Source organism: Semicossyphus pulcher, unplaced genomic scaffold, assembly GCF_022749685.1.
Source record: "Semicossyphus pulcher isolate SPU_LCO1_2020_fin unplaced genomic scaffold, fSemPul1.0.p SCAF_21, whole genome shotgun sequence".
Taxonomy (NCBI): Eukaryota; Metazoa; Chordata; class Actinopteri; order Labriformes; family Labridae; genus Semicossyphus; species Semicossyphus pulcher.
The window spans coordinates 14,100,667-14,127,757 of NW_027211695.1; the positions used below are offsets into that span (position 1 = coordinate 14,100,667).

The 27,091-nt window shown below is 44.8% G+C and overlaps 1 protein-coding gene across 1 annotated transcript in view; it reads right to left on the bottom strand.

The window, feature by feature from the left end:
- Positions 1-3,953: 3,953 nt before the first annotated feature.
- The window catches only part of dysf (dysferlin, limb girdle muscular dystrophy 2B (autosomal recessive)), a 77,334-nt gene continuing 54,196 nt past the window's right edge, over positions 3,954-27,091 (bottom strand). Inside the window, exons 44-57 of the mRNA XM_069671740.1 lie at positions 22,301-22,429; positions 22,062-22,217; positions 21,897-21,988; positions 20,237-20,407; positions 19,929-20,071; positions 17,804-17,943; positions 17,614-17,702; positions 17,388-17,483; positions 17,154-17,295; positions 10,794-10,893; positions 8,502-8,674; positions 8,040-8,149; positions 7,816-7,963; positions 3,954-7,724 (exon numbers count right to left, since the gene is read on the bottom strand). Of these exons, the coding sequence (XP_069527841.1) occupies positions 7,668-7,724; positions 7,816-7,963; positions 8,040-8,149; positions 8,502-8,674; positions 10,794-10,893; positions 17,154-17,295; positions 17,388-17,483; positions 17,614-17,702; positions 17,804-17,943; positions 19,929-20,071; positions 20,237-20,407; positions 21,897-21,988; positions 22,062-22,217; positions 22,301-22,429 (1,746 nt within the window). The 3' untranslated portion in view covers positions 3,954-7,667. The remainder of the gene's footprint in view (positions 7,725-7,815; positions 7,964-8,039; positions 8,150-8,501; positions 8,675-10,793; positions 10,894-17,153; positions 17,296-17,387; positions 17,484-17,613; positions 17,703-17,803; positions 17,944-19,928; positions 20,072-20,236; positions 20,408-21,896; positions 21,989-22,061; positions 22,218-22,300; positions 22,430-27,091) is intronic.

Genomic DNA, 27,091 nt, shown 5'->3' on the forward strand with positions numbered 1-27,091 from the left:
ACTTCCGATAACCAAAACACACCCTTAACTTACCGAAAAAACAAGGATCCCGCACGCCGGCATGTTTAACAGCAGAACAGCTTCTTTGTGTTGGTCTGAGGTTAACGTTCACAGAAACTTAGCTGACTGTAGTGAATGTTTTAGTTACGTCTCCTCTCGCCGTTCCTCCTCCACTCTGCTAATCCAGAACTGATCGGCTGCAGGAGCCGTATTTGTAAACAGAGCTGTCAATCATCCTTTTTACAGCATCAAATAACAAATTAAAAGTAAACTTGTCAGAAAAATTAACACCTGGATGTAAATCAGCATGATAAGAACTTACTATAATGACAGAAACCATGTTTGAGAAAAATGTATTTGGCGTGTATTTTGATTTTATAGTTTGACTCATGTCCCATCTGTTAACATGGAGGAGGCGGGCTTTATGACCTATACTGCAGCCAGTCAGCAGGGGAATGTTTCACCTTTAGGGAATTGTCATGTCGTCCATCTTTGGTTCCTACCCTCTAATACGACCTACAGGAGCGTTTTCTATACTAAGCCACCTTAGCGATGGCAGCCAACATTCTGACTGTAAGATAATCTAGTGAAACAGGTGAAGTTTTTTAGATTTAGGCGCCAAAGCCGCTTAGTTAAGTTCTAAAAAGTATGTTAGTTATGTAACTGAAACTATGTGTAATGTTTATGTTGTGTATAAAAGTGACATTACGTCACGTTGGCTTCAGTTTCATGTCGGAGGCTAGCTATGTTGTTTGGGGTGGAAGTGTTTGTTTTACATCCATCGCTCCCGAAAGCCGCCCCAACCGCATATAGTTCCTTAAACGTCACCTGAGTACATCTTTTCTGCGGTCACACTAAACACGGCCACTAGAGGTCTCTGATGACGATGTTTAGGCTTGTATTTTAGGTTTCGCTGGTCTTCTAGGCAGCAGACCAAGCTGACTCTGATTTTGTATCAAGCTGACAAGTGATTTTGAAAGAGAGTGTCATTTTCTGTGCAGCTGGATCTACAACAGAGTCATTAATTCAATAACTTTCCTAAATTTCATCCAAAGAATTATGAAAACTTTGAGTCAGAAGCCAGACAGCGAACATCAGCGCTCGCTGACAGACAGCTTCATGGCGTTTAAACTCGAGACAGGGAGTTGAGCTCTGGACGGCCTCAGAGGTGTCAACACAAGCTGTTCACGCACACGTGAGTGTCTGTGTGTGTGGCGAGTGTTTGCGAGCTGATATCACATGTCTGCGTGTGTGTGTGAGAGTTTGTAAGCTGATATCACTGCTCTGAACTCTGGCAGTGTGAAGGATAGACTCAGGTACAGATGGGGCTACTGTGGTTTAATGCTGCGAGTGTTTGATGTTACACGCCTCCTCGCCGCTACATGTGTGTGTGAGTTTGAGGTGATAATGATACAACTAGAATCCCGTTTGCCAGCCTGCCCTCCGGTCATTTTCCATCACATCTGGTGAACGAGACGCACTTTGACCTCTCCATGTTCAAAGCCGCCCTAAACACACTCACACAGTCGGAGAGTGCATCCATGTATGTTGGCTGTAAACAAGATATGTTTCTGAGAAACCACATTTATTTCATCACTGAGTCAGATTAAAATAGCAGCGAGATGAGGCAACAAGACGAGGAGAGAGAAGAAGAAAGAGAGGTGGGAGGGAAAGGGGCTGGGGATGTGGAAATGAGTGAGTTAAAAGGGGGAAGAATTCTTGCTGCTGGTTTTACTGGAGGTGATTCTAAATGTGGAGTCTCATTTGAAGAGGAGAACTATGGAAGCCAGGAACGGCCATGTTCGCGATATATGTTGTTTTTCTGCAATTATCTGATCCAAATGATGTCGTTATCTTGAGGTAACAAACCTTGTTATCTCATAGTAAAGGGTGGATTCATCTTTCAATCCTCAATTTCCAATCGAAACAATTCCAATGACCATTTAAAATAAAAAAAACAACTGTTGATTTGTCTGGATCATTGTAAATTTAAATCTAAAGTAAGAATTGAGCTGCAGAAATGGGACGGACAAAGCAAAACAAAAGGCCATCCTAGGGGCTACGTATGACACCTCTCTGTACTCTAGTGACAAATGGTCGGTGTAAATTGGTACTGTCTTGGCTAAAAGTCCAATGTTCCTTCATTTGAGAGAGCTGGGCGAGATTCTCCATTTGGAGAAGCTTTGATTCAAAGTTGCAGGAGAGTGTATGATAAGGCATGGGGACCAGAGACATCTAAGGGGTCTGAGGGGGGGTGACAGTGTGGGTTGAAGCATCAACAATATTAACCCTGTAACTGTCGTAGCTGTACTCTATTGCTTTGTAAACCGTTATTTAATTTAGTTTTCTAGCGTGAGTATTGCTTTTTACCTACTTCACCCATTGGTCACCAACTGGTATAAAATCTGCCATATAATGATAATAATAATAATAATTATTATTATTATAAGTGTATGTTCTTTAAGCCGTTGTTTGAAGAAAAAAGGGAAAAACTTAAGATTGTGTGTACATGTGGACTGTATCCAATTATAATGTGTAATAAAAATATTCTGGGGAAAAAAGGCAAAGAAAAAAGTTCAATAAAAGAAAAGTTTTTTACACTTCCTTTACCACTTGTCTATCCCCTGTTGAACCCAAGCTATAATGCCAGGATATACATTTCCTTGTTTAACCAAATAATATAAGTATGAATAATAAATACAATTGTCTTCAACTAGTTAAAAAAGAAAAACTCGAGTCAAGAAGGTTATCATCTTTCACCTGCACTATGTGGAGCAAGAAAACTTATTAAAAAAAAGCCACTGGATAAAACAGATCAAAAATGCATTTATAACTGCTCTCGACTAATAATGTCAAAGGTGTTCCTTAAATTATCAGACAACATCACTAGAAAACAGGAAGAACTTACAGTTTGACCACATATTTTATGTAGTTTAGATTCTACAGCATGAATTAGGAAGAGAAAGGGTCCTAAAGTCGATCCCTGTGGAACACCGCAGCTTATTGGCTTTGACAGTGTTGTTGCCCTGACACGCCTTGTGTACCAGTTGCATAAAATATAACTGCTGTTACACTATGTACGAGGTTCTCGCTTAAAGCAACTCTCATGTCTCTGGAAGTTGTAACTAGAGGTTCAAAGCAGGAGAGACGCAGCTTTTCAGATTACAAATTGCTGGATTTTAACGAGACAAAAAAATCTGACACTTCGCGCAGCTGCAGCGTGAACGCGGCCAAAGAACACAAAAAGTGTGACAGAAGAAGTGATAAGGAGTGAAACTACTGGAGAAGTTAAAACAGAGGGAGGTCAGAGCAGGGTGAGGAGGAGAAGAGGTGTGTTTGTACAGGGGGAGGAAGAGGAGGAAGACAGTGAAGGTCAAAGAAAATGAGAGAGAGACGGAGGACCACCCACACTACACACACACACACTCTGTGGTCAGAGGTTCACCTGCAGTTCACGTTGACCATAACAACACCCCTGAGAAAGGGAGCAGAAGGGAGAACGTGAGACAGAGGAGGGAAGGGGAAAGAGAGAGAGATGGGAGAGATGTGGTATCAGGAGGGATGGACGAGTGGAAGGAGGGATGAGAGGTGGGAAGGCAAAGGAATAATTTAGGGCTGTGGAAGCTCAGGAGAGGAATCGGTCAAATGAGAGTTTTCAGGGTTTTAAGGTTCGTATCAAGGTCAGTGAACGCAACACACGTATGCACACATTATGCTCGTGCCTTCAATACACATATGCCTGATTTTGAATGGAATCTTTACTTTTTTATCACCATAAACTTTTCCGGAGTGCTTTTACAGCTTTTTAAACTTAAATTGGAGCTGCACCAAATTTGGAACCTTATAATATATAACATTTCAGCATCAAACGAGTAGATCATGTTATAAAACCATTGAGTTGTGTACTTGCATCGTCCCAAATGTCTCCAACAATGTTCAAACACACACAGCGCTAATCAGAAACTGAGTTTTATTGATAATACTGACCCATAATGCAGCGCACACAGTATTGCTCTTTGTAGATATGAAGTCAAACACACATCACGTTCAGAATACATTCAGTCTACGTCACCCAGAAACATCAAAGTATCACCAACACTGTCAGTCATGAACACCCGCCATTTACAAAAACAACAGATGTGGTTTTTCAACCGGTTTCGCCAGCATGTCATCGTTCAGAGCAGTTTTATGGCATCAGTAGTTTATTACAGTAAACAGCAGAAGGATTCTCGTTCTTAAAGCTAAAGCACAGTGCAGCATATTCTCAGGGAGACGTTTTCTGCATTTCTGAACATAAAAAACAGCATTTTAGACATTTTTCCTACAACCTCTAATGCATCAATGAATCCTTTAAATAAACAGTTTTAGATTACCGTAAAATTCGGTGTATAAGGCGCACTTTTAATACATTTATTTCCATCTAAAAGTGGGCTGCGTGCTCCACACCGGTGCAACCAATATACCAGTATGTAATGCAGAGAGAGGTATGTTATTGTGTTACGTTATTTTACCCAGACAATGGCGCTATAATCTAGCTAAAGCTTTGTCACGGACATGCACCATCATGCTAGCTAGCAGGATTGCTAACTCGACATTTGGAAACCAGATGGTAGGCAGTAATTTGTGTGTGTTTGAATGTGTTTCAGATGAAAATAAATTGAAATAGTGTTGAGATAACTTGTATACTATATAGAAACCCTTTTTCCCTCTGGGACACCCCCCATAAAAGACTGCATCTTATATTCCGGTGCGTCTTATATTCAAGATTTTACGGTAAATGTCATCCCAAGTTTTTTTTTCTGGGGTTCAAGACCAGGTTCTTTTTTGACCAGGTGCTTTGACTTCCAGGAGTCTCTTCTGGCTAATTAGCTAAGGCTAAGCAAGCTGTTTCAGGTTGTTTCCAGTCTTCATGCAAAGCTAAGCTAGCCGACATTTGGCAATTCCCAAAGTGTCAAACTATTTCTTTAAACATAAACCAAAAAATGTCTAACTTAAACAAAACAAAGGCAGCAGATGTGACTTTATATCAAGGCAGCAAAGCTTAAGGCTAAAGGCATGCTACGTTTACTGACATGACTAAAATCAGGCAAAAACAGTGCTGAGTCAAAGATACACTTGCAGTACGAAGGCATTCGAGGCTTGTTTGACAAAATAAAACACTGAAAACAGCAACCGACGGCAGGATTGTCTGAATGAATTCCTCTGAGGCGTGTGGGATGACATCAGCAGGATGTTTAAAGCTCTTCGAAGACAAAAATTAAATCTGTATACACTTTAAAAAAGTAGTGATATCGTCGTCAATCCAGGCTAACACTGTTACAACAATCAAAATAAATCTTTCTCTTCCAGATATTTGGAATTTCTTGACATATATTTACAATTCGCCTGAAGACAACCGCCATTTCATTTCGCTCGGGCTGCACGAGAAGCCAATAAGCTCTTAGATCATTCACTTATTTTCACTATTATCGTTACAAAAGTAAAGAAGGATTTAAGACGGACGTCTTTCCCAGTGTCGATTGTCTTTCACTCACTCAAGTGCACGATGCAAACTTCTCGACCAAGCTGGGCCATTTCAAGTCACGTTGTCACCTTATCGAGAGTTTTTAGTGTCTACCTCTGAGGGCTTTTAGTGTTACGCACATAAATAAAACACACGTTAACAAGTAGAGTTCTTTTTCTTTTCATGTGTGTTCATTCAGGAGGTCATTTAAACCGAGCCCACCTCCAGGAGAACAGCGCAGTGGTGTCTTTGGAGAAACATGATCTGCATAACTCTGCAGGAAACAACTTTATGGGTACAAGGAGACAAATGTTGATCGCTAATAGCGAGCATGTTCCTCTTAAATGGAAAGCTGAGTGAAACTTTTTGGAATTTGGAGTAAAAATGAGGACTGATGCTAAAATTTAGAGGTTTTTCTTCTCATTAACGCCTAAAGAAGCTGGAGTGAAACTCTCTCTGACCTGGCAGGACGACAGGTCGCCACAGCTCTGTGCAATAAATGGGAAGCTTGAGAGTCAATGTGAGTCTTTGTTAACAAGGCTCCGTCCGCCTGTTATCAACCGATGTGAAATGAAAACCAACCAAATGGGACAAAGTCAACTTTTCCACCCTGGAGCGGACGGTGCAGAGTGAAGTTAAATATTTGAATCATCGTCTCCATTTTTCTGTCCTTTTCAGTGCGACTCGGTTCGTCCGTGTTGTACGGCCCTTAGCTTCCGTTTGCTTTCTGACTCAGCGTGACTATTTAAGGATCAAAGGCCTCCACACACACACACAAAGATAAACTCACAAACACGCGCTGTACTTCAGGAAATCCTGTCAAATCTGGGGGATTAGTCGCTCTGCGCTAACCTTTCCTGTCCTGACCTTCACAGGGAAACGGAGGATGGAGGTTACATACCGACTAACCTACACACACCAGTTTCTTCAGCTCTGTGTGTGTGTGTGTGTCCTTATCAGCCCACATCGATCTCTCTAAAAACACGCTTTGTACTAATAAAGCTCAACATCAACAAGAGCAAATCCCAGACTTAACCTGCTGAACCCTGAGAGAGCCGAGAGGCTGCAGGAGGAGGAGGGGGCATGGAACTGAAGGAAAGAGTTTAAGGAGCAGAAGAAGGAGGAAAGGAGATTAAGGGAAGGAAAGGACAGGAGGAACCAAAGACGAAGAACCAAGAAAATGAAGGACCAGGAAGTGGGAAATAAGGGGGAAGCTAAAAGGAAGGAGGAGATTAAATGAGGCTATGAAGAAGAAGGGTTTTATGATGGGAAACCCGCCATAAAAAAAAGGAGAAGATGGCAAGCAGTCACTGTCGGAAAAGTGTAATAAAACTGAAGGACAGGGGAAAAGACGAACAGGATGAAGATATGATGAAGAGGAAAAGAAGATGAGAGGGGAGAAGACCACCAGAGGAGGAAGAAGACGTGAAGAAGCAACTTTAACTGACAATGGCTGAAAAACACACAGCTCAGATGTCTGATTGCGCTTGAATGCAGCACATTGTGATGTTTACTGTAGCAGAAAAATCAAAGGGAATAAATTCTCGCTTCAAGATTCTTTTCCCCAGTTTTTAAAAGCGATAAAGTTTTACAGCCGCCTCGTCACCGCTGCCTGACCCGACTCTGCCTCGCCGAGCCGCAGAGACACAGCGGGAGGTAAGAAGATCAGGCGGCAACATCACAACCTTTGATTCCGCTTCCTGCTTTCTCCAACATGGCGGCGGTTATTATCCCCCTCCCTTCTTCTCTGCATGAGGGCGGACGAGACGGAGAGGGGGATGAAAGACGTGACGCAGGGATGACGGCGAGGCGGGCGACACCTGCTGAGATCTGATGGAGAGTTTTCGGAAACGAGTTCAGTTCAGTGAAGCGGGGAGTGTCTGATGGATGGAGGCGCACAGATCTAACAGGAAAGGCACAAATGGACACACAAATCGAGGCGTTTGGGAACCTCGGGCACTGTCAACTTATCTTCACACATGCAGTCTGAGGAAAGGTCACGAGTTCATCACTGCAGCAAAACACTCTGAGCAACTTCAGCAACATGACGGAATCATTTTTAAAGGGCCCGAGAAAATATAGTTGAATTTAGCCTCATTTGACTCCGGACAATGTTCCTCTTTTTTTACAGCTTCTTTACTCTCCGTCCTCGTCTCCTCCTTCATCACTCGGCTGGCTTGGCCGGTCCGAAAGGTCCCACCATTTTCATGGCAGCGTAGTTCTGCAGAGAAAAGACAGAAAGAGTCGGAAAAGTCTATAAAATCGTATTTCTATCAGTGTAACAGTTTGCACGTGTGCATACTCAAACCTACCGGGAAGGAGTAGAGGAAGACGCCGAAGAAGAGCAGGATGAAGAAGAGGATGATAAAGAGGATGATGAACCACTTGAACCGCCTCCACAGGATGAACTTGAGGGTCTTATAGGGGGAGGAGAACCACAGGAAGGAGGTCTCTGGACGCCTGGGAGAGGAGAGGAGAAGATGAGACACCGTGGATGTGTGAGAAATATGTGTGTGTGAGTGTGTGTGAGACGCACTGAGGCTCCTCCAGGTGAGGGTTCATGTTGGGTTCGTCTCTGCCCTGGCCCGCCGGTCTCTCGTCGTGCTCCTGCTCCGTCACGATCTCCAGAGACATCTCCACCTTCCCCTGGAGCACACGCAAACAGGAAGCGACATCAGGAAATTTCACTGTATGCCACCCAGAAGCTAACCACAGGGGAGGATGCTAACACTTTTAGCTTACAATAGCTCTCTTCCTTCTAATTCAGTCCTTGCTGTATCCCATTTTTTAGGATTGTACGTTAAAAATAAGGTGTTGTTCAGTAAAGAAAGGTTCCTCAAGGTGGATAACTTAGTAACTGGCAATCAGCCATCTTGCTAGCTTGATCGCTAACAGGAAAATAAGCTATCCAGAGTCCCAATCAACACCTTTCTGTGGGCCTTATTGAACGCACGAGCAGACATGGTTTATATTTGTTGGTGTATGTGTGTGTTCTCACAGCGATGGTCTTCTCTCCGTTCTGCTCGCAGGTGCAGGGCCACCACCCCTTCACAGTCTTCTGCTCAAACAGAGACACCAGCCTGTCCGCCGGCTGCTGCAGCAGCTGCAGGGTGCATTTCTCTGGAGACTTGGCGGGACGCAGCATGTGGTTCAGGTCCATCACCAGGTGACCTACAGACACATTTATAGCACGTTAACAAGGACCTGGAGTACAGTGATAAACATAATGCTCTGGATATAGAAGTGTTTGATTAGTGGTGAAACTTTGGGCCCAATCTTGACGTGTTGTCACCCACCTCGAGTCAAGAATATAGACTGTATTTAAGTGGACGCAGCCATCGTGACCTCACCCACTGGTTTAGAGCCCCGCCTCCTCCCTCTCTTTTAAGCGTTAAGTTTGGCAATAAGAACCATTTTCACATCTAGCTTGCAACCACTGGAGTCGCCCACTGCTGGCCATTAGACAGAATGCAAGGTTAAGGCACTTCTGCATACTGAAGCTTAGACGAGCCTGGATCATCACCTGTGGTCATGAGCTTTGGGTAGCGACCGAAAGAATGAGGTTGCGGATACAAGCCGCAGGGTGTCTGGGCTCAGCCTCAGCGAGAGGGTAAGGGGCTCGGACATCTGGGAGGAGCTCGGAGTAGAGCCGCTACTCCCTTGCATCAAAAGGAGCCAATTGAGGCGGTCAAGGCCTCTGATTAGGATGCCTCCTGGGTGCCTCCCTGTGGAGGTTTTCCAGGCACGTCCAACTGGGAGGACCCCGGAGTAGACCCAGAGCTGGCTGGAGGGATTATATATCCCGTTTGGCCTGGGAACACCTTGGAAAACATGGCTGGGGAGAGGGACGTCTGGGTCACCTTGCTTGGCCTGCTGCCATCGCGACCCGGCCCCTGATAGGTGGAAGAAAATGGATGGATGGATGGACGGGCCTCTTTTAAATGCTGCAACGTTTTCCTGCTCTGTTCTAAAATGGTCTTGTCTCAAGCCTTCAACAAGTAAGTAGAAGATCTGATTCAGAGCGTCTTAGATTACTTAAAAACCTGGGAAAGAAAGCAAGGGAATGTTTGAACCTTGGATTTTAAGACATCAAGATCTTTTTGGAAAACCTTGACCCTGTAAACCAGCAGTGTCAGATCTCCATGTCGCCTGTTTTTGTGTTTGTAATGAGAGAATAATGGGCGATCCTGTGGAGAGGTTTAGTTGGTACATTTCTGATCATTGTTGACATGAAATATGGAGGGTTTGTGTATCAGTGGAAGTCTGCAGAGAGGCTAGCTGTCCACTGGAAGTGTTTTTCCAGAGTTCCCTGCAGCCTGACAGCGTGATGGAAGGAAAACGGCTCGTGTCTGACCCTCACGCCGTGCAGGAACATTAACAGTCAGCGGTCCGAGCTGACGAGCCGAAGACAGGCAGGAATGGAAGAAATGCTTTGAGGCGGCCACTCGCCCGCTGACTGTACGAGGTGAGCAAACCCGAGCGAGAGAAAACGCTGCAGCCCGGAGAGATGGTGACAGACAGGAACGGAATCAGAGTCTGGATTCCTCATCTTCCTCCTCCTCCCCACACCGCAAACGCACGCTCAGTCTGCAGACCGTCGTCCTCCCGTCTTTGGCGAGAAAAGAGAAGATGAAATGAAGCAGGAGGGAGCGAAAGAGGGGAGGCGCGGCGGTGAGTTATTTCGGGGGGGGACGCGGCCGGGGCAGCGTCAGGGGTGAAGGAGAGGCAGAATTTTGACAGGTTGAGTTCTGGAGAAGAAAAAACAAAAGGAGCCCTTCCTCCGTCTGAAATGTGCCGACACAGCGGAAATGAAGGAGCGTTAATTCTGAGGATAAATGTTATCTCAGTTGTTTCTCTGCACATGTGGTCCTCTGGATGGATATAGCACCGAAACACAGGCCAGAGATCAGAGTAAAAGTGTCAGAAAAGTGAGTTAACTGTGTCTATACAAGTAAAAGGCTTTAATTTATGTTTCAGACTTTAGGTGTTCTAGAGCAAGGTACAATAAAAGACGGCTCTCATGTCTTTTCTGTGGCTCCTTAAATGTTATTCTACTAAATTTTAAGTGTTTAAGTTAAATAATTAACTGTACAACTCTAAATTCTTTCCGAAAAGCTCCAAAATTGGGTTATTTTTATTGGAAACACTGTCGCTAAAGCTGTAAAAAAACATTTATTACCCAATGATTTTATCATCCTGGTTAGGAAACCTTTGACAACCCACCAGAAAAGCAGCATTTCTGGCTAAAGACGAGTGTGACATGAAGAAAATGAAACGGCGTGTGACTTACCGAGGTAGTCGTCGAAGGAGAACTTGTCGTTGTCCCACACCTGGATGGTGAGTTTAGGAGCCACTTTGGTCTCAGCTTTGTCCAAACTCCAGAAATGTTCCTGCAGACAGACAAATCACAGCAAGGTCTGTCATTACACGTTTTGAAACTGTGCAACATTTATGTATACGTAAATGTAAAGTAACACTGAAGGAGAAGATTGAAGTCGAAGCTAAAAGTTCCCAACCTAAAAAAGATTCTTGAACTATTGGAAGAAGTGTTCTGTAACACAATAAATGCCACCTACATCCATCCATCCATCATCTATACCGCTTATCCTGTTCAGGGTCGCGGGATGCTGAAGCCAATCCCAGCTGTCATTGGGCGAGAGGCGGGGTTACAGCCTGCACTGATCGCCTGTCAATCACAAGGCTGACACATAGAGACAGACAACCTTTCACACTTACACCTACGGGCATTTTAGAGTCACCAATGAACCTAACGAGCATGTCTTTGGACTTTGGGAGGAAGCCACACATGCACGGGGAGAACATGCAGACTGTGTCCAAACCAGGATCCAAACCAGGAGCCTTCCAGCTGTGAGGGGACAGCGCTGTAACCAAAGCCCCCATTAGGAAGGCCCCAACCTTACCTACTTTTAGATCACCTCAGAACCTCAAAGTTATTTATATTCCTTGGCTTTTAACCAAGCACGAGAGCTCCCAGCTGGAAATGTTTTGTTCTTAGGACACTCTGAATGTTACGTGCAATGTTGTGGTAATGTTTTATTTGGTTCCCAGGATGTTCCTTTTAATAGCAGGAGAACGTTCTCTGAAAACATCTTCAGAAAGCTGCAGTGAGAATGTGAACGTTGTGATAGTTCAGGCCGTACTAACATCCTGAAAAGATCCTCAGGATGTTGCAGTGAGCTCTTCTCTTCCTTTTATAAATGTAGTGTGCTGGATGATGTGAGAGAGAAGAGGCGCCCTGTTGGAGTCACTCCATCAACACATCTCTCACTACATCACCACTTCCACACTGCAGCTGCGCGCGCGTGTGTGTGTGTTAGACCTATTATCACCTGTGGTCGACTCCCACTAAGCTGGCAGACAGTATGTGATCCTGTGTCACCTCTGCGCTAATGGGCTCTCTCTCTTTCCGTCCTCTCACTCGTCCTTTCTGTCTGAGCGTCACGCTCTCTGGCTGCTGTTGTGTTGATACAAAACGCAGCTTTTCACACCTGAAATGAAATAGTTCCCCTGGGATTCATAGAAAATCAGTGACGTCACCTGAGTCGCAGTGAGAGCAGGTATCCAGGAGGGCATCCAACTCAGAGACCCAAAACCCCCTCAACAAGTCTTTTCACTCATTTTAGCACCATTTCAGGAATAATCTCCGTCCTTAAAAACAAGCCTGAAGACAGAGGTGCAATGACTATTCAAGTCCACTGGACACACCTGTGCAGGTGTAAACAGGAAGGAGATTTTTATACGCCTGTTATTATGCTGCCATCATGTTGTCACTGTCAAATGGTGCAGCTTCGTACCACTTATGCAAGTGCAGGGCTCCACAGTAAAGTTTGCAATAATAAATATTCAATGTCCGGTTAGATTGGAGATATCAGGGCACCGAAAGCAGCCACACCCGCCCCCATCAGTGTCTTTCCACTTCCTGGGGACCATCATCAGCCAGGACCTCAAGTGGGAGCTGAACATCGGCAGGCTGCAGCGTATCATCCGCTCTGCAGATTGGCTGCCATCTCTCGAGGACCTGTACGCCTCCAGGACCCTGAGGCGTGCAGGTAAGATCGAAGCCGACCCCTCTCACCCCGGACACAGTCTCTTTGAGACCCTCCCCTCTGGCAAGAGGCTGAGCTCCATCAGCTCCTGACACATGTTACGTTTTTGTATCTTACTGTCTGTTTTTATCTGTGGCAATAAAGTTCTGTTTCTGTTAGGCATAAAAAACACGTCAGACTTTCAAAATAAAGCTGTTAAGTTTGGGATAATACATAATTAACATGGGGTTGGAATTAAAAAATAAAGCTAGCTGGGAGTTTTTGATGTACAACAATAATCTACACATGGTGTACAGTGTGTTGCTGTTGCATTTTGGTTGTGTTTGGGTACCGGACCTGTACGTACGAACAAACTAACGTACACTTTTGAATTACATTCCTGTTTTTGTTTTACTCATCCACCACACATCTTTTACACTCTTCATAGTTGACGTTCAAAGGTACGTCACACTAGTTCCTAAGGCTTCATATGTTGAAGCGTTGAGCTGCCGTATTTGACAAGCAGGGAGAAAGAACATGCTGACGCTTCAAACACTGTGTTGTCCTCTGGATACACCCAACACTTCAACCTCACAATTCAACTTTTTCCACAGAAGTCTGTGGCTCAGGTTTTCCTGATCTCCGTCTGAATTTCGTTTTTTTAACACGTCAGAGACGCTTGGCAAAAAAAAAATGGTTACAAAAGTCTTTGAACGGGACGAGCAGAGTGTCGGCTTCGGCTGATTCATGGAGAAAAAAAGCTCTAAAAGACAAATGGACTCGTCTCTGCTGCGTTTATGACTTCACACTGACTCTCTACATGAGAGTCTAAATCCACATCGTGCTCTCACACTTCATAACAACACACAAACACAGAGTAAACACACTACACCCTCCGTGAGTGTGTGTGTGCGTGTCTGCTCGAGCACGTACTCATGTCAGTGTCAGTGTGTGTGTGTGTCTGCTCGAGCACGTACTCATGTCAGTGTCAGTGTGTGTGTGTGTCTGCTCGAGCACGTACTCATGTCAGTGTCAGTGTGTGTGCGTGTGTGTGTGTTTGAGGCTCACTTTATCCACACACTCTGTCCAAGTACATTAAGTTATCAGTCCACAGCTGTCACAGGCAGGGGTGTGACGCTGTTTTATACCAGTGTGTGTGTGTGTGTGTGTGCGTGTGTGTGCTCTCTGTAATATCCAACAACATCAATCAGCCTCCTCTTTGTTGCCAGCGTGCTAAGTGGAGTCCTGTTCAGTCTTCTCCCTCATTTCCTCCCTCCATCCGTCTCTCTCTCCTCTTCATCATTTTAAATCAGCTCTATTGGCGTCAGCGTTCGCTTAATTTATTGCCCGAGTTAAATTACATAATGTTGAATCAAATGATCCAGTGAACACGCACAGTTTCATACGGAAAACTCCAAATTAGATCTTACAGACATGTTACGCTTACAGACCTACTGTTTCTCTCTCGCTTGCCTCTATGTTGTCAGGGTGATTATAAGTTTCTTTTTTACGTATCTTTTTGTTGCGCTTGATGTGGAGGACGCACTTTGTAAATAAATAAACACAGACCATCCTCAATCTGCTACTTTCTTTTGATCCTGGTCAGTGCGGAAAACCTGCAGTCACAGCGGTGAGCCATTAGTGTCTATCAGCTCATCAAACGTCCCTCTACTTAAGCTTGGCTTCAACTTCTCTTCGGATCCAGATAATTCCCATTCCTTTGGTTGAGCTGACACTCGTGGTGTAGTATATTCTCTTTCGTAGTTTATGATTGCGCTTTCCTTACTCCTGTTTTTCCATGTTCATGGGTTTTGGTGAGTTGCCTGCCTGCCCACCTTTTTTGCGTGCTCTGTGCCGGAGCGTTTCCATGTGTATGCTCCTCGTGGTGTTTCCGCTGACCAGCGAGTCACTTCTTTTGTGTTAATCCGTTACAAATGTACTTTTTACCGGAGTCCCGTCTCTGCTTTGGGGTCCAAACGGTACCTGGCCTTAACAATTAGCTAGCATCATCAGGACCAATCCATGAAAATCCAAACTTTAAATAGTGTCTGCGTTCCAGACAAATAACAATCATATAGTTACACATGTTCTGCGTGAAAATAAGAAAGGTCGGCTTTGTGATAAGGTAGCTGGTTACTATAAATAATCTCTGAAAGTTTCTCCACTAAAGTAATTCTGGAAAACGTTAAATATGCAATAAACAAGTTAAACTGACTTGCTAAGAAACATCAGTTTGTCACGGTCGGCCATGTTTTTTATTTACGTTTGGCGTCGTGCATCTGGAACGCTCTGAGTTCGGAAGTCGGGAAGTTCTCGAGTCTGGAACGCAGCATTATTTACGTTTTCTGCTCGCTCCATTATCAGTCTCCTCTCTCTGTGTAGTCTTTAAAAAACGGATACATTTTGCCACGCAAGTCAGCTCCCCAGATGATTACAGTTATTTTTCCTGGTTTATTTTTTCTCCTCTGAAGTCCTCTGACGTCCTGCACAGTTTAAAAAAAACGTTGGTTTCTGCCTCTTAATCCCACGAGCTGCATCACACAATCAGACACGCTCTAAGTTCTCCTACATTAGGTTTTAAGGGCGAAAGTTTTCAAATTAACTTTCCCGGAGATGCCTTACATTTTATATATATGTGCAAATATGCCTAAAAAATTCTTAGATTAAAGAATCCTGGGCTGGTTTGAGGCTGAAAGAGACGGCGCGTGCTGGTGTTGATAGCACCGTTGATCACTCTCTGTGACTCACTCATTATATCACCGACCGCAGAGGCCTCTTTGGCTTCATAAACTCCGGCTCTGGCTGCGGCTCTGTTGTGACGGAAACTTTCTCCACCCAGCAGAGATTCTTATTTCAAACTCCCTCTCCTCTTTTCAGCTGCGCGCTGATTGAAGATGCTGCTACGGGAGAGGAACGCCGTCGTAAAACATGTCGGCTGCGGACGGCTAAAGAGGCTCGCTTTCACGCCAAGAACAGCAAACGACAGCCGTGTTGTTATTCCAGTTTTCAGCGTGATGTTGTTTTATGGTTCTTCGCTGGATGTGTCTGTTGAGTCTGTGAGATTTAACTTCTCATTCACTCGTCTGTCCTGTAAAAATGTCACTTCATTATTTTTGTTAATTGTAGGCTGCTGTAGATTATTCTGGTATATCTGTTTGACTGCTTTATATTCTATTAATTTATTGAAGCAGACTCAGTAGACATACATCAAACAAAAAGGACCATCCATATATTTTAAGAAGGAGTTTACATGTATTTGGTTGATTAGCATTTATGGCTAACGAATGATCCAAAACAACTGGTCAGTGAAGTTCCTCTGTTCCTCCTCTACTCTGCTACTCGGGGACAGAACGAAGCAGGAGCCCCATCTGTCAACAGAGCTGTCAATCATGAGGCCACGCCCCCTTTTTACAGCATCAAATAACGAATTAAAAGTAAACTTCTCACTTGGACATAAATCAGCATGATAAGAACTAACTATGATGACAGAAATCATGTTTGACTCATGTCCCAGCTGTTAACATGGAGGAGGCGGGCTTTATGACCTATACTGCAGCCAGCCAGCCAGCCAGCCAGAGAGGTTTCAGGAGCTGTCATGTCGGGCGGGCTGGGGACCTGATATCATCTTATTTTTCGGAGGACACTCTGGTTTTGGCAACACCCGGCTTTTTTGCTTAATGGGAAAGGTTACAATCTCCATTCAGACCCGGGTCAAATGACTCTGCAGAAGACCCGGGTAATTATTGCCTCAGCTCCAAGCAGCATTGATGGGGACAGGGGCGGATCCAAAGGGGTGGCCAGGGCCCCCCTTGAAATCTGATTGGCCACCCCAAGTGCCACCCCAAAATCCAAAACTATGATAGGCTATTAGCCTTGTCAGAGGTGGGGCTTATGTTAAAATAAACTATTTGGGCTGTGTTGTAACAGTCTGCAAGTAGCTTTCTTTGACCACACAACTTCTGTTTGAGTCCTTAATGAATTAAGCTTAGACGAAAGGGTTAATTAAATGCATTTGCGTGTGTGTGTGGACACATGCTCCATGCCACCCCTGCATAAGTCAGTGCCCGAGTTGGGCCACCCCAGTCAGAAAAGCCTGGATCCGCCCCTGGATGGGAACACAAAAACCTGTGTCGACACGCTAATCTCCGCCCCCTTTCCAGCGCAATGCTATGCTCCATCAGTAACTTCTGTGACTCCTTGTCGTCTCCGTCCGAGCAGCGCCCGAACATCGTTCCAAATTTGTCGGCGCTGCATGTGATAAACAGACTGAATGAGTAAATAGATACAATAAAGATGTCACCACCGTAACATCCTCACTGTTTACTAAACCTGTCTCTGGCGCGTTTGTGACGTCAGACGGTGACGCAGCAGAAAGAGACCAACAGGAGTATACTTCGCTGGCAATGGGAAAAGAGACAATCGGCGTCTATAAACAGGTCTTCCCGGGTCTAAAAAACCTGCGTCAAAGTGCTAATTCAGGTGGGAAAGAGGTAAAAGACATAGTAATAGGATAAATCCAGCTTTGGTCACACACAATTCAATAATTTCTTCTGCTTTGTTTAATACTGCAGCCTCATTGAGTCTGTTTGTACTCCTCCTCTTACCTTCCTGTCGACCACACAGAGCTGCTCTGCAGGCAGGTAGTGGAAAGGAAACAGGAATCTGTAGTTGAAGTTTCCCTCCCCGCCCAGAGAGCGGTAGTGGACGTCCGTCTTCAGCTTGTTGTGTTCGTGTCCATCCAGCCAGCTGAGGGAATATCACAATAAAACATGTCATTAACCTTCTGAGGGTTATAACGAATATGTTAATCATGATTGTGATGAACTTCCTCCTCCTACCCTTTCACATATATGTCGCTCATCTTCTCCCCGCTGATGCTGATATCATCCAGGATGACATCACTGGTGTTCCAGATGATGCAACGCAGGAAGAACCTGGAGAAAGTATCAACTTCTATTGATCTTCATTGATGACCAATACTGTTTTAATTTTATCTACTGACTGACTGATTATGGACCAAATAGTTAATCACTAATTGGAGCGTATAAAAATGTGTGTTCCTACTTTTTCGCCTTGCGTGGTCTGATGTTGAACGGGGGTCCAGGTGGTCCCAGGGACTTGGGGAACAGATCCACCCACATCATCAGACGCCCCTGACGGACAGGAACAACGACCAATCAGAAGAAAGGAGTGAAAACAGAGTAAGAACGACCTAAATAAGGCGGAAAGGTGAGAACAGACACAGGTTTGTTACCTGCTCGATGTCGGGCTGCAGCGGGCTGTATAACGTTCTGGTCTCCACATGTTCAGGGACAAATCCCATTTTCCTCAAGATGTGGAGGGACAGACGCTCCTTAATGGGGCCGAGGTGACGCTTCGACACGTTTCTGTCCTCTGAAAACACAAACGCACACATGCACACACACACGCAGAGAAAACGTCGGGTTTAAGTGGAGGTCAGAAACTCTTTAAATGGCCGTTAGAGCTCAGAGTGGAGAATGGAAACACAGAATACTGGGTGGACTGGGAGGAGAGCGGTTCACACTGGAATTATTCATTATTCACACACACACACACACACCGTTAGCTGTTCATTGGTCTCTGCATCACAACTGAATGAGGAAAATCTGTGTCGCTTCCAAGCAAAACCCAAATATCAAACTAACGTCAAAAGTTTATGAGCGTAAACTTGGAGTCACCTCCTCCCCGAGAGGAGAGGAGGAAAATCAGGAGAGAAGAGGAGAGGAGAGGGGAGGAGACAAATTGAAAGTAAAGGGAAGGAAAGAAAATGGGGAGGAGGAGATGAAAGGAGGAAACAAGACAAGGAGAGAGGGGAGGAGAGGAAAGGAGGAAACAACACAAGTAGAAAGGGGGAGAGAGGAAAAGAAAGGATAGGAGGAAACAAGAAAAGGAGAGAGGGGAGGAAAGGAGTAGAAAGGAGGAAACAAGCCAAGGAGAGAGGAGAGGAGAAGAGAGGAGACAAGACAAGACAAGACAAGGAGAAAATGAAAGGAGAGAGAAGGATAAGGTGGATGAAATGAGGATAAGGAGGAAAGAAGAAAGAAAGAAACAGAAGAAGAAGAAATGAAAGGTGAAGAAAAGAAAAGGCATTAAAAAGAGAGAAAGGAGGAAGGAGGAGACGAAAGAGAAAGAAGAAACTCGGAGGAGGAAAGACTGAAACAAAAACAGAAAGAAGGGAAAGAAAAAGAGGGATGGAGCGATAGAGGAGAGAAAGTCAAAAAACAAGGATGGAGGAGAGGAAGAGGAGCGCGGCCTCTCGGCCAATTAGCAACCGCTTTTGACGGACAGCAGGCTGACGCACGGTAACCGCGGCAACTGTGGAAAGAGAACGCAGCGGCTAAACCGAGAGACGACCACGATGTTGACGTTGGCTTGCACGCACGTGCGCGCGCACACGCACACGTACACACACACACACACACACACACACACACATAAATCACCAAAACGACAACTATAACCTTCATCCATGGAACATATGTGTGTTTCTGTACATGTGTGTGCGCGTCGGGTTAAAATTAATCTTTAATATTTATCTCATCGCTGAAATTTTCAGGTGGTCCTGAGGTCTAAGTCCCCCCTCCATCCTCCTCTTCTCCTCTCCTCCTCCCAGGTTCTACAGTAATAGTAGCAGAGGAGGAGGAAAGAGGTGTGAAGGGAAGTTATCATTGGAGTTATGAAGAGAAGAAAGATCTTGTAGAGGAGAAAGGAGGAGCATTTTTCTGATAGGTTTACTTTCAATTAGTTATTTGATGCTATAAAAAGGGGGTGTGACCTCATGATTGACAGCTCTGTTGACAAATGGGGCTCCTGCAGCCGTTCTGTTCCCGAGTAGCAGAGTAGAGGAGGAACGGCGAGAGGAAACGTATCTAACACTACAGTCATTGAATTTTCCATAAGTGTGAATATCTGCTTCAGACCGACACAAGAAGCTGTTCTGCTGCAGACTGAGCCCACCTGAGGGCTCAGACACGTCAAGGTCACGAGGTAAAGGTGTGTTTAGGGTAGAGGAAGGGGCGGGACGTCGATACTGCAGCTCCACCAGACGATCTCTACTGCGCACACTCTGTATATAAAATTATTCAAAAGGATGCCGAATAAACAATATCATCACGCAGACTCTTTAAAAGGCTGAATGCTTTGCCAGGTCTGTCTGCAAGATGAGACAAGCAAAATCGCTGTTTTTTTGAATGGAGTTTGGTTGGACGATTTCTGCTGCAACAGCATCAAATTCTCATTACTGCAAAACTCTGAATCACGGCACTTTGCATATTCGTATCACATCGTTTGTGTTGCAGAGCAGAGAGAGAACACAGCATGCTCTGCACATACTGCATTTATTATATGATCTCCCTCACCCAGGTCTGCAGCAGTGTACTGGTCTCCTCTGAAGTGGACCACGTCGTCCTGGTACACGGGCTTTCGCAGGTTTCGTCGCTCACACACTCTGAGCAGCATCTGCCGCGGAGTCAGCTGGTCTCGCCACTGGTTTACCCCCGATCTGACGGACGAGAGAGACATGGGAAGAGTGTTTGAAACAGAGACTCAGCAAAAGTGGAGAAATATGTCAGTTTATTTACATTCTGGGTGGCACAAAATGAAGAACACTTGTTTTTCTATCTAATTACAATAGATAACAGGAGGTGTGCGTGAAGTTTCTACTCACATGCAGTAGGACTGCGGGAGGCCACACATGGCTCCGTATTTGGACAGGAAGCGGTTTTCCAGGTCGATCACCGTCTCTCCGATCTTCTCGTCTTTGGTCAGCATGTCGTGGTCGTACAGCATCACCCGAAGGTCCTTCTCCAGAGGGAGCGAGCAGGTGAGCTCGAACATCCTAGAGAGAAAAAGAGGGAACAAAATAAGAGAACCAGAGCTCTGGTTGAGGATCTAAGGGCTTGACATTGTAACTTTTCCACCCCAAGTACCTAGAAGTTTAAGTACCACGTACATGAGTCTGCTGATGTTTAAAAAAGCTTAACATGTCACATGACTACACAACAATGTCTGCGAGTACCCGACCAACAGTCATGTTGGTACCTCCTGCAGAGGACTTCCTGGTACCTAATTTCGAACCTGGTCCCTCAAAAGATTCCTACTTCTTGCCGCGGAGACGCACTTAGACGTCACCTGGCCCGACACCACTGAAGACTGAACCTTAACAAGAACAGAACTAATCATGCCAGGAGTCTTCAGTAGGACTCTGTCCGGCAGACTGAGCCCTGTGCTGTGCCTCTCTCTGTCTCTGTCTGAATGCTGTGATCGGTGTGAGTGCAGCGACCCCTACTGGTGTAAATAGAAAGAAGGTCCAGAGGAGGACAATGAGAGAAGAAGCAGAGAAGAGAATGAGAAGAAAGTTTTATTACGTGTGATTATATGATGCCTTAGTTTCAATCTTAGTGATGTGTGTGTGCTGGAGAGAGAAACTCCATATCTGCATATTCTGTTCTTTCTTGACTTTGTGTGTTTGTGTTCTCATCTCACTTATTATCATTATTATTACCACTACTAATTTTATTCTCTTTGTCTTGTCTTGATCTTCTTGTAGAGCACTTTGAGCTGCGTTTTATGTATGAAAGGGGATATAAAAATAAAGTTTATTATAATTATTAAAGTATGGAAGCAACACAATTATATGTGACACAGCTAAGCTTTAACAAGTCAGACCAAACAGGTGGATCTAGAAACCTTCAGAGGAGAGGAGGGGCTGCAGACCTGGTTTTAGCTTGACATAGCTTCTGACATATTCTAGTATTACATGCGTCCGCAAACCAGTAAAGTTGTAGTTGTATTTATCTAACTGTGGGAGAGTCTGATTCTTTCAAATGTTTTCAACAGACCGACAACACCGCTTATCCTGTTCAGGCTCGCAGGGAGGCTGGAGCCTATCGGAGGCGGGGTTACACCTGCACCGATCACCAGTCAATCACAGACAACCTTTCCCGCTTACACTCACACCTACGAGCAATTTAAGAGTCAGTGAACCTAAAGAGCATGTCTTTGGACTGCGGGAGGAAGCCGGAGTACCCGGAGAGAACCCACGCATGCACGGGGAGAACATGCAAACTCCGCCTATGTCTGAACCGGGATTTGAACTAGCTGTGACAACAGCACCGACGACGTGCAGCCCAGAATCAGTCCTCTTAAAACAAAATAAGGTTCTTCAAGGCCAACATTAAAAAGGAGGAACCGCACAATAATGCCTCGGGCCACGGCTATCGCCGGCAAGGAGATGTTTGTACAAATGTGGTGGTGGCAAGCCTTTGCTATCGAAGAGGAACCGGACTCTCCAGAAGTCTGAGGCCTCGTAAACGAATGTTACGTACTTCCCAAAGACCGGGTCCAGTGTAGAGGGGATGTAGTTCTCATGGTCGTTGATGGTCTTCTTCCCCAAGGTGATCTTCACGTAGGGGTCGCACTGCAAACACAAAGTAGATTTAGATCACTCCTTCATTGAAACAACTGTTACCCATCCTCCTCTCCCTTCTTACCTTCCCGTTGGTGTCTTTAGGCTGCAGGCTGTGAGCCTGGATGACGTAGACTCGGACCAAACACTCCTCGATGCCGTTGGGTGGAAGCTTCGTGAACTGTCTGGGAGGAGGCGGGGTGGAGGGGTCGTCCGGGAGGGGGTAGATCTTAAACATACCCTGGTTAAAGAGGGTGAGGTGGGTTGAGGACAGAGTGGACATTAAGAAGAGAAATAAAACAATTATATTCATGTGTGTCTTACCTTGAACTCTCCCACCACTGAGGGATCTTCTCCTTCATCCTGAGTCTTTCCTCTGTACAGCTTGAAGGTCTGACAGAAATCCGAGAGACCTTCCAAACCCTCGACCTTCTCCAGGTCCCGGTCGAACACCTGAGGAAGAAGAAGCAGAGAAGAGATATCTGTTGAGATGTTCTGACTGTGGAAAGATGGAGAAATGGAAGAAAGAAGAAGAAAAGAGTGCAGTATTTACGTCAGAATCATCTTTAATTTTAACAGCTTCTATCATGATGCCAGCAGAACACACACTTCACTCTACATGGCATCATAGCTGAGTATCGGCCAGTGTAACTCCACTGGTATTGGCGTCAAACTGGAGCCAAAAGCTACTCAACACAATATATTACACTCACACGACGGGCGCTGGCACGAGGCAGCGTGTGTGTGTGTGTGTGTATAAAGTGTACATTCTGTATCTGGGCAGGGACGGCTATGTGTCAGAGGCACAAGAAGAGATTCATCTGTTTTCATTAGTGATGATTGTTTACATCAATCACACACACTGTTTCTCTTTTCCTATCACAGCACAATGACCGGTCGCTGAAAGGGCGAACTGAAGGAGCTGGAAACAGTTGTTCCCTTCAGCATCAGGCTGACAACACCCGGAGCAAAGCAGCCGCGCTTTTAAGGAAGAAGGGAAAAACTTTGGGCTTGCTATTGTTTCAGAACGTTTCAGTACAGTGTACACTACAGTAGCTTTTCTTCCACTTCCTGTTCTGTTCTGATACCAATTTTTAAAAAATGCATCTTTTCAAAAACCCAATTATATCGCACATCATGTCACAAAACTTTGGTTTAGTTTCTTTGCGCTTAAAAAAATATTACGCGCTTTATTTACAAAAAAAGTTTGAAGGATTGTAGGAAGTTAGAAGATCCTCTCCATGCTGTTGTTTGTTAGATATCTCCTGTCTTACATGAAAAAATACAACTTACACTTTGTTATTTTGACCTTGAAAACAGTCTAATGAAATCTTTTTATAAAATTTTTTCAAGTAGTGTATTTTTTATTCAGTTTTTTATGTCTGTTAAGTCTCTATCATCGAATGAGGTAACACAACGGTGATTGAGCCTCCGACCCACTGATGAAAGCCTTTGCATTTGCAGTATTACAGACTGGGTGATGTTTGGGTAAAGAAATCCCAAGTGGCGCCCAGTTAGTGACGCGTTTTCCATCAGCCAGCAGTGGTTGGTCTGCCAGAGAGGGTAGGCGGAGCTAAGTGGCTGCTTTTCCGGTCTCGTTGCTCAGATGAAGGCAAACCGTCTAAAAAGGAAAGAGACCGTCAGCGAGGAAAATCGAGCGAGTTACAACCGGAGCCAACCGTGGACATCTGGTTAAATTGGGAAACGTCCTCCCACAATTAATGTTTATCGCCATTAAGTGACGCCCAAGAGAACAAAATAGAAATCTTCGAGATTGTCAGTTTAAGCTGAACAGGAAGCCAGCGGAGCTGACATATTTTCTGCTGACTACTTTATTATATTTTTTGTCATATCAAGGTGACAAAAAACGTTCATATTTAAGTTGTTTTAATGTTATCTCTAACCTCAAGATTTATGTGAGTCATCTCACTTCTGGGTCTGATGTTATAAGAGAAACAAGCTGTGTTAGCGTTAGCTGAAGACAAACTGATATGTTACTTTTAATTTCAATATCTTTTACTGACTCTTATTGCCTGGTTTGTTTTTTAGAGGAATAATCTCGATTAAAAGATTTTGCATTAAAATGCAGTCTGGGGCAGCTGGTTTCGCTCAGTTGGTGGAGCAGGCGCCGCATATACAGAGGCCACAGTCCTCGACGCACTGATCTCCTGCTCTGTGATCATTTGGTCCACTCTCTCCTTCCCACACTTCCTGTCTCTCTTCAGCTTTCCTGTCCAATGAAGGCAAAAAAATCATCTTTAAAAAATGCAGAATCTGTAGGCACTATCTATCCTATCGGCAGGCTTCGACGTATGCAGGAAAAAAACGTCTGTGTGGAGCGTAAAATCAGGCGATACCTAATCCACCGTAACGCCATCCCATCGCCGGTCGTCTGATGACAAGCTTTTAATTGATCTCTATTAGCAGATATCTTCATTCAAGTGCAGCTAACAATCCGCTCTAGCTTCCTGAGTTGGTAATTTGACTGTAAAGAAAGCAGCGTGTGGAAAAGGAAGTCCTTTATCGCTAACCGCTGGCTACACTGAAAGCCCAAAACAGAACATCGCTTCCAGAGGCTACGTCGTCGTCATCAGACATTAGCTGATGGGTTCCAAGATTGGAGAGGAAAAACCTTGCATAATAAGCCTTTTAAATGACAACAGTAAAGGACTACGAACATACAACAAGCTGAGCATCTAGAAACATCCTGAGCTAGCGTTAGCAGCAGCTCCGAGACCCTCCAGACGCAGGAGGAATTCAGTACCCAGCTGAGACTTTATTCAATCAAAATCAGCCGATCGTTGTTGCAGCAATCTTAAACACCAATGTCATATAATTTAGCAGCGTTGTCATTTCCTATATGACGTAACACTTGTGGGTTTTTTAGGTTATGTACACACTTACTGGCCTTGAAATCATCTACTTGTTAATTAAAAAACAAAGGAAACAAAAGAGGTTAGTTAGGAAAGAGAGATGTGGGGAAAGACGAGGGAGGAGGGAGATGAGTGGAATGAAGGGTATACGCTCTGAGATTTGGGTGGAGAAGGGGTGAAAGGGTTGGGGGTGTGGGGAGGAACAGGACAAAGACAGAGTGATGAGGGGGATGATGTAAACGAAAGAGAGGTGTGGAAACAGCGGTTCATTGCAAAACTTCGACACCAAACCCAATACCAAGGGAGAGGGGGGACGGAGAGAGGGGAGGGGGTTCAGACAAAACATGAGTCGTGACGATCACTCTTTCAATTATTTGGTGGAGGAGGCGTGGTGGATTGTGTATAAAAAGGGGGCGTGGCCACTGTGACATCTTTTTGGACTGTCGTTTCGAAGCCTCGAGTTTGGCATGTTGGTCGTCACCATCTTGATTTTTGGAGCCAGCAGGGACAAGATTTGGAGGGTGGATACAAATAGTTTTGCCTGCATCCTGATTGTAAGGTCTCTGGGTAACAAGCCACCAGCTGTGAGTAGAAAAGATACAACTGAAATCTTTTACTGATATCACTTAGTGCAAAGGTGAAGACGCTGAAAAAAGTTTGGATGATGAAACTAAGAGACAAGTCTGGAAACTCTGGCTCACTGGAATACAACAAATCCCAATCGTCCTGCTCCAAGCCCAGTGCCAGGGGAGACAGCGTAAGAAGGGAGGAGGAGGGGGAGGTGAAAAAGAAGGCAAGAGGTGAACCAAATCATAACAAGGATGGAAACAGCAGCGTCTTTGTGACATACGCAAAACTGACCAATTCTACCGTGAAGAGTGAAAGGAGAGCGTGGAAGGAGAAGGGTGAGCCAAGGATAGAGAGTGCTTCTGACTTAAGTGAGTAAAAAACAGGAGATTGAATAGGACAGAACAAAGAAGGTAAAGAAAGGGAAGGAGGAGGCGAGGTGAATCTAAGCAGGATGCAGGGGAGAAGTGGTTTTTCAGGTGATGACAACTATTGCGGCCATTTTTACTGGAAGTCCTTTTCTGACTTGGTCTTGTCTTATTATATCCATGGTATAACCAACTTAATGCTTAAATAGCTGTTAGTTAGCTAACTAGCCTTATTCTTGCTGTAAACCAACAGTCGCACGCTAACTTCCCTATTTCCAGAAGCTAGCCATATTGTCGCATTTCACTAACAGCCACGGACTAGCTTAAATCTTTGCTGACAGTTTCAATTGACTACCACTATTTTAGAGTTAGGTTAACGGTCACAGTCTAGCCTAAATGGTATTGTGAAGCTCTAACCAGCTAGCCTCATTGTAGCTTTTAGCTAACAAAGTCAAGCTAACGCATCTGGCAGCAACAAGCATTAGCCGACTCAGTCTCCCAATCTATACTAGCAAGTATATGTTTCAGACGTTATAAGGCCTCATTAGGATGTTTTGTTTAAGAAGAAGAAGAAGACGTACTTAATCCTCGAGGGGACTCTGTTAGCACCAACATGCTACACGCACATAGCTAGGTCTGAAATACACACATGGGCATGGAACTGGCACCTCACCAGCCCCAGCTCCATGTAACTGCCACCCTCCGGTTCCCAAGCCAGGTCACTACAGACTAAGCTACTGTCCTTATCAGTCATTGGTCTGATAGACCTATGCATTTTTTTTACCTGACAATGACTCCAGTGCTGCAAGATTTTTGCAACCAAAAGCTAATTTGAATCCAAACACTGCTCTTCCCCCCACGTCGCCAAACTTCAACAGTGGACAAGATCCACACTTTGCACCGTGATCGTTACGTAGCATCTTCTGCTGCTCAATCTCAAAAGTTTTCCCCGGAGTTATCCAGCACATGGAGGCCATACGGGTGTGAGTTTTTCTGAGGGGAGGCCTAAAATGTCACATTGAACGCCCCACTTCTGAACCACCAAAAGCTAATATCTGTTTCTATAGCGTACATGACCCTTTCTTGAACGTTCCAGGTCTACACAGTGTTAATTTGTTATTACTAAAATAATTAACTGTCATCATGTGTGCTGAATGAACTCTGGAACGTTTTCTTTCATTTGCCTAAGTGGTTAAGACACATTAGCCTGGACATCCATGGTGGCGCCAGAGTAAAGTGCTACATTGCTGATTCAACAGGTTTGCAGCATCGGGAGGATATGGAAACAGAAACAGAAAGGTGACTGA